The sequence below is a fragment of the Pinus tabuliformis genome, chromosome 6 (assembly GCF_031772625.1).
Source record: "Pinus tabuliformis cultivar Carrire ecotype Pingquan chromosome 6, CPIR1, whole genome shotgun sequence".
Taxonomy (NCBI): domain Eukaryota; kingdom Viridiplantae; phylum Streptophyta; class Pinopsida; order Pinales; family Pinaceae; genus Pinus; species Pinus tabuliformis.
Genome location: NC_142292.1, coordinates 94,310,333 through 94,322,782, shown reverse-complemented (window position 1 = coordinate 94,322,782; position 12,450 = coordinate 94,310,333). Strand labels below are relative to the sequence as shown.

At 42.3% G+C, this 12,450-nt stretch overlaps 1 protein-coding gene across 1 annotated transcript; it reads left to right on the top strand.

The window, feature by feature from the left end:
- The first annotated feature begins 9,654 nt into the window (after nt 1-9,654).
- LOC149257420 (uncharacterized) lies at nt 9,655-10,488 on the top strand. The gene has a single exon (XM_089373302.1). The coding sequence runs from the start codon at nt 9,655-9,657 to the stop codon at nt 10,486-10,488; it is 834 nt and encodes a 277-aa protein (XP_089229428.1).
- The last annotated feature ends 1,962 nt before the right edge of the window (nt 10,489-12,450 follow it).

The window sequence follows — 12,450 nt, the reverse complement described above, 5'->3', positions numbered from 1 at the left end:
ACCCTGGTTTTCTTATCGAGCAAATCCTTCTTTATTTCATCCTCAAGCTTCTTGACTTCTGCTTCCACCAGAGAGTTTTTCTACCTTAATGGAACCCTTTCTTTCATGAGTTCTTAGAACCTAAGATCACCTTGTCAGATTTTGTCCTCAGGTCCTAAGTGTTCTTCTTCATTCAGCTGCACTATTCCTTGTTCCAAGGCTTCGTGGACCATCATATCCACCGGCGTTGCTATGCATGGACTAGGCATATTGTACTCAATTGAAACTACAGTGTTTGCTCCATAGGCCAACCTAGAAGGTGTCTGCCCTGTCACTTTCTTACATGTTGTCCTATAAGCCCATAAAACTGCTGGTACACGTAGGTCCCAATCACTCCGCTGCGAATTATATACCCTGTTCAGTGTTTCGCACACTTCATTAAAGGCTTCTGCGTGGGTAGCCTTCTGTGCACTCGTTCCTTCCACACTTCGTCGTCCTAACTGGAGGGACCGTTCGCACAATTTCCTTGCCAACACCTGCATATAGACCATGTTCCCGAACGTGAATTCCATGTGCATCCGCACAGGTCTTTTAGCATATGTCTATACCCATATGGATAGATGCATGCGCGGATCATTGCGTTCATCATACTTGCCCTTTAGACGCATCTAAGGCTTCCCAAAATGCATGCGCATCATTCTCCTGCATTCGCGCCAGTCCTCAGAGCTTCCTTTGTGCGTACCCCACCACCTTGCGGGCGTAGCACGTAGTACCCATTTCAAACCCTCAAAACGTCGTTGTTCCGGCACCTCTCTTTCAAATATGTTCAGGAAGGCATCTACCTCGCTTAACCCATCATACGTAGGCAAATCCCTTACTTCCGTTGATACACAGCGCAACGATCTTGTCATCATGTTGCAGTTCAGTGTGGTTACCTTGTGTAACCGGTTCTGCCATCGCTCTATCTCTTCATCTGAATCCGACGTACAAGAGTTTTCGCACTCCCATGAGATTCATCCATCCACGGTGGGATTTACCCAGTCTTGCTATTGCACGGTTATCTTGTAAATGCAGTCTAAGTCGTCGTCGCGCATTGGCTCTGTGTAGTGCAATCCTTCTACAGGGTCCAAAGGTACAACTACGCACAGAGACATTTTCTCAAAAATCATCTTGCGCTTCTTCAGATTTATCACCCCGTTCATGTCAATGGCCCAATCTATTCCTAATAGCATAGGGTAGGGATTGCTGTCATCAACAATTTCTATCACTTCAAAATCTGCCAACGCACTTTCTCCTTCAATATCCACGGTGATTCCCTGCAATCTTCCCATAGGTAGGATCTTTTGTTGGTTTGCCATTCGCAGTTAGATAGGAGACCATTGCAACGTAGGCCTTCCCATGCGCTCCCATGATTGCTTTGGCAGAACGTTCGTGTTCGATCCTAAATCCAGAATCACTTGGTCCATCTCGTATTCTCCAATCTGCGTGGTCAATCTCATTTCTCTTTCTGTCCTTGTCACATGCTTTCCAATCTTCCAAACTACACGGGGTTCTCCTGGCGTAGTCCCAGCGCATCTATTTATAACCTTGCTGTCGCGCAGTAGCTTCATGCATGTTTCTAGGAACGTCGTGAGAATTGATGGGTCCATTTCTAGCTCCGTATGTCTTTGCTTCCTGAAGTGGAGGCATCAACGAAGCTCTTCCTATCTTCCATGAAGGTTTCCTTGGCACGCTCCAAATCAAACTCTGGTTCTTTTGATGGAGCCTTGCGAACCTAAGTAATATCTCTAGGCTGCTTACCTTTATCATCCCTCATCATTATCCCACTTCGGAGCACAATGTTTACGTTAGGGTCTTCCTCGTGCGGCTCAGACCTCATCATTTGCAGGTTCTAAGTTGGGGGAGGTTGGAGCGCTCCCTTGTCGCGCAGCCTCGCTATTAGTGTGGGACAATCCTCCATCTCATGATCAAACAATGTACAATACAAGCATGATGGGCATGTTGGATTTGTACAATCACGGGCATAATGTCCTGGCCCCCCGCAATTGTAACATATCAGCTGTCCACGACCTCTTCCAGGTCCTCCTCCACCTCGGCCTCGTCCGCGCCCCTGAAATCCGGTTCGCGCCACTCCTGCATTCTGGTCAAGGGGTCGCGTTTCGGCCTGAACTCTGTAGGTGGGAGTCCTATCCATCATCATCTCATAACTTCTACAGGTGTGCTCATCATGTCCTACTGACCTACAGAAATTACAAAACAACTGTTGCGAATTCTACGTGTACTTTTGCAACAAATGGTAGTTGTCCGTAACATGTTTTCCTCCTATTTGACAAATCGCGCACCACAAAGCAGGCGTCACGCTAGGTCTTGCTTGTGCCTCTAGTATTAATGGCATTGGTCCTCCTCCTGCGAGGTAATTCATGAACAATGGGCAGTGGTCCTTGTCATGACCCTAACCCTTACATTTAACATACCATACCTCTTTGTGCACCTCCGGGTGAGCTGTCCTGTCCTGTTTCAGTCTCTGCATCTCAAGACACAAGTTTTTCAACTGCATGTGGATCTGTTGAACTCTAGGTTAGGATCATGTATCGGGGTCTCATGCAGCCTCATCACGATCTCCAAAGCCTATGCCTGAATTGTTAACCTTTGTTGTGACAGCGCGTTCCTAAAATGCAGCGCTAGCGATGCTACAAACCATTCGCGGTGTTGTCCATTCGTTAAAGTCATGTTAGCTTCGCGAATCGTGCACTTTAGTCTCTGATCTAATTCCCAGGGGGTCTCGCCTGGTAGCATTGTGATCTCCTTGAACCCAATTATCGACTGCGCCTCCGACTTTGACCTGCTAAATTCTTTGTTTAGTGCAGTTTGGATGTCTGCGATCCTCGCATTCAGATTATCATTATAATGCTTAATATACCAGGTCAGCACGTGATCCTGCAGAGCGCTAACCAACATTGGTTTCTTTATATTGTCATCCATAACTCCCTGCGCTTCCCATACAGCTTTTATCATGAACCAAAACTAGTCTGGATCTTCATTTCCTACTCCCTTGAACACCAACAACTTTATCGTGCTTGCCATATTGACTCGCGGTGGTGGTGGAGGTGGTATGGGTGAAGATGGGGGTGAAGGCGGTGAAGCTAGTGGTGGTGTGGGTGGGGGTGGTATGCGCAGAATCCTCTGCCTTATCAAATTGATCACACTTCTTGGTGAGACCTTCGTGAGCTCTTCCTTGTCCCCTCGCGGAGGTGAAATTAAGGGGCTAGTTTCTAGTTCTGTACTACCTTCATTTCTATAAATTCTCCCACTTTGTGTAGCCCCAAACATCAATGTATTCGCATAATCCACTTTTCACATAGTAGCATTTTAATCCAAGTGTTTAGAGACTTAACATACTTACCTCGCAGTCCTTTGAGGAAGTGTCGTTCTACCTCACTATAGCTGAGTTAAGTATCTACCGCGAACTCAGTAATGAATCCTCCTATAATTTGATCGAGCTAGTGATCAACAACACGCACGATCTAATCCTCTGCTGCTTCCAATCTGCGCACCAACTCTGGGGTCCACACAATAGGACTGTCGAGCTTACACCTTCCTTGGCTATCTGCTAACTTCACGATCCACTCGTACAACTCAGTAGGGAAAGATGCGAAGAAAATTTTGTGTATCTCTCTGTACAGATAGCAGTCTAACCACTCTTCTTCTAATAGTTGTGGATACCTGTTCTCTTGTGCCGTGAACTAGTGAATTCTCCTGTCCAACCAACCTTCAATTTCTTTCTTAGTTGGGTTCCAATGATATGACATCAGACATCTCTATGTAAATTTTGGTCCCGGGTACGAAACCATTTGTTGGCTTGTTGGGGCCTAACCCATGTTCGAAGTTAATTAGCCAAACAAATCCCTGTACTACTGGCCCTTTCGGCAACAATCCATGGAGCACGGACTGAGTTCTCACCCAAAGCAGTATGGGGGGGATGATAGAACTAGGTTTCCACACCCTTGAGATGTCTGAGGGGTTCATTTAGTCCAAATATAAATATCTTTGAACAAGTTACTTCGCGCCCTGTTATATTCGCCTTCGCGCAGCCCTGACCAGGGGCTGTGGGGCTTTCACGCTGCTGGAGTAATGATTTGCACTCTTTCCCCAAGTCACACTATGGATCTTACTTATCTTCTTATAACCATTAGTTATCTTTGCATAAACAAATACCTTGTATTATATTCACTTACTCAGCACATTATATAAGTTCGTGCAGTAAATAAAAAGTAAACTTGCAATTCATACCCAATGATACATAAAACAGGAAAAGATACACAGAGATATGGTAAAACTTACCTTTATTAATGCTTCCAACGGTTACAAACTCGACCTGCCATGCACACTTAGCTGTAGGGGCCGCGCACTCAGCTACAAACTACTAGGCCTCTGTGTAGTCAACTACAGAGCCTTCTCCTACTCTACGACCCAAAGACACAACTCTACACTTCGACTTACTGCTTCATCGATTTCTTTTTATACTTAGATGATTAGATTTCTTTTACACTTAGAGCCTCACTCTATTTATACAATCCCATGGTCTGCGAACCATGGGCATATCTCTCAAACCGACACTACATTTACAAAAGTAAGGGCGGACAACCCTATGACTCTATTACAGCTTCGCGCTCTGCGCCCTCAAATCGCGGAGTCTTTACAATGGACTTAGTCAAAACTTGGGCTTTAAGCCCCAAAAGTTTCCTTGGGGGGGATCCCACACCCAACATTTGATTTGTGGTACTTCTCAAATACCTGAGAATCCACTTCACCACCATCCAATGTTATTTCCCTGGATTGTTCATGTATCTGCTTACAACTCCCACTGCATGTGCAATATCAGGCCTTGTGCAAACCATTGCATACATTAAGCTTCCAACTGCTGATGCATATGGAACTTTATACATATCAACCATTTATTCCTGAGTCTTGGGACACACCTCCTTACTTAGTTTTAAATGGCTAGCCAAAGGTATACTAACTGGTTTTGCATTCTGCATATTAAATCTTTTCAACACCTTTTCTATGTACTCACTTTGAGACAATGTTAATTTTCAATTTTTCCTGTTTCTAGTTATTCTCATACCAAGGATTTGTTTTGCAGCACCCAAATCCTTCATTGAAAATGAGTTCGTCAATTTTCTTTTGAGCACATTTATTTCCTTCATGTTAGACCCTGCAACAAGCATGTCATCTACATACAATAACAATATAGTATAACTACCATCATTTTTCCTTTTGAGATAAACACAATGATCAGAGTGACATCTAGTATAACCTTGTCCAGACACAAACCTATCAAATTTTAGATACCACTTCCTTGGAGCATGTTTTAAGCCATACAAGCTCTTCTTCAACCTGCACACTAGTTCTCCTTCCCTTTTACCTCATATCCTTGTGGTTGCTGCATATATATCTCTTCCTCCAAATCTCAATGGAGAAAGGTTGTCTTTACATCTAAATCCTCAAGATGAAAATCTTCAGCTGCTACTAGACTTAAAATAATTCTGATTGAAGTCATTTTAACAACAAGAGAAAATATCTCATCAAAGTATATACCCTTTTTTCTGTGAAAACCCCTTCACCACAAGTCTAGCTTTATACCTTTTTCTACCTCCATCTTCTTCCTTCAACCTGTAAACCCATTTATTCTGTAATGTTGTTTTACCTGTAGGCAACCTGACTAAGTCCCAAGTCTGGTTATGTGATAAGGAGTCCATCTCTTCTTTCATGGCTTGCTCCCACTTCTTCTTGGTTTCTACCTGCACTGCTTCTTCATAACATTCTTGTTCACCAGAATCAGTCAACAATACATAATATAATGAAGGAGAACATCGTTCAAGGGGTCTACTTATCCTGGTAGATCTTCTAACACCACTTTCAGGCATTTGAGGTGCTTGTTGTTGTTGTGGTTATTGTTGTTTTTCTAGCTGTTGATCATTATGATTTTCAGGCACCTTCACTTTTTCTGTGATCTCATCAAGCACTGTGTATTCTCTGTTTTTTTTCCTGTTTCTTTTCCTACATCTGATCCTTATACAAAACCTTTTCATTGAATATGACATCTCTGCTCCTAACGATTTTTTTTTTCATAATCATAAAAGCGATAACCAAAATCATTAACACCGTATCCAATAAAGGTACATTCCTTTGATTTTGCCTCAATCTTTGTTCTATTTTCTTTATTAATGTGGACAAAGGCTTCACAACCATAAGTCTTTAAAAATGAGTAGTTTACCATTTTACCTTTCCATGCCTCCTCTGGAATACCACCATCCAAGGAACTTGAAGGCTCTCTGTTTATTAGATAAATAACAATATCTACAGCATCTGCCCAAAATTGTAAAGGCAATCCTACATGCAATCTCATGCACCTTGCACGCTCCATGATTGTCCTGTTCATCCTTTCTGACACACCTTTTCCTTGTGGTGTTCTTGGAACTGTCTTCTCTCTACGAATTCCATTCTCTGAACAATACCTATCAAACTCTTTGCTGCAATATTCACCTCCATTGTCTGATCTGAGACACTTCAACCATTTTCCTGTGTCATTTTCAACCAAAGCTTTCCATTTCTTGAAAGTATCAAATACATCAGATTTATTTCGAATACAGTAAATCCAAGTTTTTTTGGTTGCATCATCAATAAAAGTAACATAATAATGAGAGCCACCGAGAGATGATACCTGAGAAGGTCCCCATATATCTATATGCACAAGCTCTAATTTTTCGCTCTTCTTTTCATTCCCAACTCTGAGGAATTTGACTCTCTTCTATTTTCCATAAACACAATTCTCACATAATTTTAAATCAACATGCTTCAAACCTGGCAACAAATTTCTTGAGTGAAGAATCTGCATCCCCTTCTCACTCATGTGCCCAAACCTATGATGCCACAATGTTGTATCTTCTCCTATAGAGGTTAAAGAATTAACAGAATTAGAAATACCATTGCATAAATACAATGTACCAACCTTTTCTCCTTTTGCTATTACCAAGGCTCCTTTAGTGACCTTCCAGGTTTTATCTGTAAAAGTAGTCACACAACCTTCACCCCCAAACTGCCTTGTTGAAAGTAGATTTTTCTTCAGATCTGGAACATGCCTTACCTCCTTCAATAGCCATTGATTTGCATTCTGTTGTTTTATGAAAACTGTACCCATTCCAATGATTTTACATGGTTTATCATCACCCAATCAAACTTGTCCAAAATCTCCTTGAACATAATCATGAAAATGTTTCCTATCAGGTGTGGCATGGAATGAGGCCCCTAACTTTACCACCCATGCATTAATAATATTTTCTAATGAAAGAATCAAAGCATCTTGCAACACATCACCTGTCACATTCGCTTCATGATTGTTTTCTTGCTGCATATCTCCTTCTTTTCCCTTCCAAGATTTGCAATCTTTCTTTAGGTGTGCTTTCTTCCCACATTTCCAACACACTATCCCCGATCTGGACTTGGATCTTCCTTTTCTTGACTTACTACGATATACTGGGGTCTTTCCTCTTTCAATTTTTCTTCCCTTAGTCTCTGCATTCAAAGCATTACCTGATGTCTCATCAGATATTTTCCATCGTATTTCCTCGCTAAGGATTGCACCGACAACATCATCAATCTTTAAAGTACTAGATCTAGAGATAGAGTTACTAATGGCCATAACTAAACCATTCCAACTTTCTGGAAATGAGCATAGAAATAACAGATCCCTAACTTCATCATCAAAAGTTACCCCTACAGAACTTAACTGACTGGTAACTGTATTAAATTCATTTAAATGATCAACAATAGATCCACCTTCTGACATATTTATATTAAATAAATGCTTCATAAGAAATACCTTATTTGAGGCCGAGGGTTTTTCATATAGTTTGGCCAATGCCGACATTAAACACTCTGTTTTTGTTTCCTTTGAAATATTAAAGGCTACCGATGCCACTAGGCACAACCGTATTGTTCCAAGTGCCTTTCTATCGAGAATATCTCATTCTGTGTCTGTCATACTCCTCGGATTCTTTGCCTTTTCGCTCAATGGTAGGCACAAATATTTCTGATACAGATAATATTCCATCTGCATCTTCCACAACTGGTAGTTTTGGCTGTTAAATTATTTGACGCTAAACCTACCATCTTCCACCATTGCTCCCACTCGAACCAGGAACCTTTCTCTCCTGCGAGTTTATCAACCAAATAGACCTTCGGCTCTAATACCAATTGTTAGAAAATTATATATTACAGAGCAATGGAACACATAAGATATACTGTAGAAATATAAACACTGAAAACGCATAAAACAATAGAGACACAGATATACGTGGTTCATCCAATTTGGGCTACATCCACGGAGAAATAGCCAGTCCTTCCTTTTATATTATCCAGCAAAATGAAGAGATACAACCTACAACAGATCCGCTATAATTCCCTCTTCACTCTCACACAATCTCCTCTCTCTTTCTCACTCAGAAAACAAATCTACATAGACGCAATACAATTTCCTCATATATAGCGAGGGGTTGCCTTCTAGGGCAAAAATCCCTAAATTAAACATAACTTCTATCATCATATCTCTGCCTAATGAATGACCCAAATTGATTACGAAATTACAACATTTTACAAGGCAATTTTACATCTATTTTTAGCTTTGGGGGTGTTGTCCCCGATCCCCCGCCGAGGGGGCTCCAAATAATTGTTGTCGGCCCCCTTGAACCCCCCAATATCCATCTGGATCAGATAGTATGTTATACTAAAATTCAAATAGGTGACAAATCCCTTGAATAAATCTGTCCAAAAATTTGATGTAGACTTGGGATCCCTATCTGAAATAATTGCCTTAGGCATGCCATGTAGCGTAATAATTTCCTTCATATAAATTTCAACAATATTTTCTACCTTTTTTGTTGACTTCATTAGAATAAATTGGGCAGCCTTAGTGATTTTATCCACTACCAACATGATGGAATCATGTCACTTCACAGTCTTAGGAAGATTTGTAATAAAATAAATAGAGACAATTTCCCATTTCCACTTAGGAATGGGTATTGATTGTAGCAATCCATCTAGACATCTACGCTCATCCTTAATTTTTTGGCACTCTAAACATCTGGCTATATAATAAACCACCTCATTTCTAATACATGGCCAAAAGTATTGTTTCTTGACTACTAAAAGTTTCTTTTGACACCTTATGTTTCCAATATAAGGTACTTTGTGCATCTCATTCAACACTATTCCTTTCATCCCCAAAGAAGTTGGCACATAATTATTTCCTTTGTACATGAGGATTCCATTCTCTTTGAGCTCATAATTCATGTACTTTGGATAAATTATTTTATTATAGCTCTTATTTTATATTAATGTATTGCTTATCAAAATTTGCAGCCTTTTGAGTCTCATCAATTTAGATTTCGCTCCCGAGACCTAGCCGCCCCTGTAGCTGGTTGCGGCCGCTGGCCAGTCTCAGCTCACAGACCCTTCCCTGCGCGCTTAGCGTTCTAAGACGGGTTCCCTCAGTTTCTGCCTGCCAGACCTACGGCTGACCTCACAGCATACCCTTGCTGAGACCTTCATGGAGCCCAGCGAGGGCTCTACCCCCCCCCCCATACCCTTCCTCCGGAGATCGCGGCGTTCAAAGCCATGGTAGCTGCTAGGTCAAAACGCCCTCTCTCAGCTAGCCAGCAGAAATTTGTCAAGAAGCTTGATTCCATCCCAACGGTTGCCCTACCTGAAGAAGAAATTTGCAAAGCTGCCTTGAATCTAGCTGAGAAAGGGTTGATAGGCCAGTTCACGGGTCTCTGGCCTTCCCCCAAGACAGTGGAGAACTGGACCCAAAGAAATTGGGCTCCCTTGATCAAAGAAGGGGTCAAAAGTTATTCCGTAGGCAAAGGATTCTATGTGTTCGTCTTCGAGAGCTCGGATGACAGAAGCCTAATCTTCAGAAATGGCCCTTATTTTATGGGACAGCAGGGGTTGTATCTAAATAAATGGTCTCCGGATTTCGACCCCTCTCAGGACGTGCCATCAGTTGTTCCAGTATGGGTGCGACTTCCCCATCTGCCCTTACACTGCTGGAACCAAAAAACTCTGCAGATCATAGGCAATGCGTTAGGAAAGTATATAGATCAAGCAGTAAGGAAAGATCAGTACTCATGCGCCCGAATCTGCGTAGAAGTGGACCTTGAGGAGGGTTTGCCCGAAGCAATAAAGCTCTCGGTGGCCGGGTGGACTCATGTGCAGGAACTGGATTACGAACAGCTTCCATTCAAGTGCAGATATTGTCATGAACATGGGCACTTTGCAAAGAACTGCAAGAAAAAGATCGAGGAACAGGCAGCAAAAACAAGTGAGGACCAGTGGACTGTAGTTCAAAAAACCACTCGGCAAAAAAAGGAAATGGTAAAGGCAGCCAGCCAGAAGCTCCAAGCGGTTCCAAGCCTAACCAAGATAAGGAAGCAACTCAGAAAGGAGTAGAAAATACTCAGGCGAACCCATCTACCTCGACTCAGGAAAATCCAGAGCATGTAGCAGATCAATCCCCCATCAAAGAGGGGGAGGAAATCCCACAGGTTGAGACTACGCAACGAAGCCCCTCCAGCCCCTCATATGCTGATGTAACAAGGAAAAAACTAGAAGAAAGCTCAGGTTCTTCAGAAGACGAAATCTTTGAGCAACCTACTAAAAAACCAGGAAGGAAATCTCGCAAAGAGCTAAGGGAAGAGGAGGCCGAGCGACTCAAAGTCCAAGGAAGCCACGCCACCATAGAAATGACCATGGGAAGAAACATTAGACCAAGGTCTTCCAAGGGAGGCCACACCCCTTTCCTAAAGTAAATGATGAAACTCATCTCTTGGAATTGTAGAGGGCTGGGGAACGCATCCAAAGCCGAAGCAGTCATGGACCTCCTGAAAATAGAGCCTACAGATATCCTCATGCTCCAAGAGACGAAGATAGAAGGGGGCGCTCTTCTAGATATCAGCAAAACAAAATGGAAGAAAAGAGCAGGCAAAGCAGTTAGTTCAAGGGGATCCTCTGGAGGGCTGGCAACTCTCTGGACCGAAGACCTATTTCAGCTAAAAAAGTCCCATGAAACCCAGCACTGGATCTTTACGGAGCTGTTACACTGTACAAGTAAGTTGACCATCTCTTTGTTTAATCTATATGTTCCTGTTACATATTCTGAAAAACGAGATTGCTGGAAATCCCTTTCAGCTTATCTTGAACAGCATAATCCAGATAACATTATCATAGCAGGCGATCTCAATATCATTCTAGAAACAAAGGAGAAAAGGGGAGGATCAAATAACAGAGATCCAATGCTGGCTTTCGTCGAAGAGCTCACACAGCAATGGGACTTACTTGATTTTGCCCCAGTGCGAGGCATATATACTTGGTCCAACAATAGATCTGGGCCAGATCATATAGCTGCCCGATTGGATCGATTCTTGGTTCAAAGTTCGATTATGTTGAACAAAAGGATAATAAAAACCAAAATCTTTCCCAAGCTCTCCTCAGATCACAAACCGATTCAACTCCTCCTAGAAGATGAAGAAAATATGGGGCCCCTCCCTTTTCGATTTAATCCTCTATGGATTGAGAGAGAAGGTTTCATAGACATTGTGAAAGAAGCGTGGGCCAAACCTATTTCTGGATCCTCAAGCTTTGTTTGGGAGCAAAAGCTCAAGGCTACAAAGTATGCGTTGAAGGACTGGATAAGGAAACCAGTCCACAACCCAACCAATACAAGAAAGGAGGCAGTCCACACGTTGGAGAACCTGCAAGATAACATGGAACGCAAAGAGATTACAACAGAGCTGCTGGAGCAAGAAACAAAGGCTCAATGCTCTACCTTTCAAGCCTTAAGAAAAGAAGAAGAATACTGGAGAATCAAATCCAGAAGTCTGTGGCTAAAAGCAGGGGATCGGAACACCTCCTACTTCCACAGACAGTATAGAGCACGGTTGTCCAGGAATCATATCTCAGAAATAAAAACAGCAGAAGGCCAAGTCAGACAGGGATTCAACCAAGTTAAAGATGCTGCAGACAGCCATTTCAGGAAATTATATAGTGAGGAACCACAGGACTGCGAGGAGGAAATTACAGGTTTCCTACATAATATTCCCCAACTGATCAATCCTGAAGATAACGACGTTCTCATCAGTGACTTCACTGAGGAAGAAATAATCAAAGTCATCTGGACCATGGAACCTGATAAAGCCCCTGGCCCAGACGGCTTTACTATACACTTCTATAAAGTATGCTGGAACATCATCAAAACTGATCTCCTAAAAATGATTAAAGGCTTCATGAGAAAAGCAAAGATTGGAGGAAGCACCAACTCCACTTATTTAGCCTTAATACCCAAAGAATCTAATCCGGAATCTTTTACAAGATTCAGGCCTATATCGTTATGCAATGCATCATATAAGATCTTGG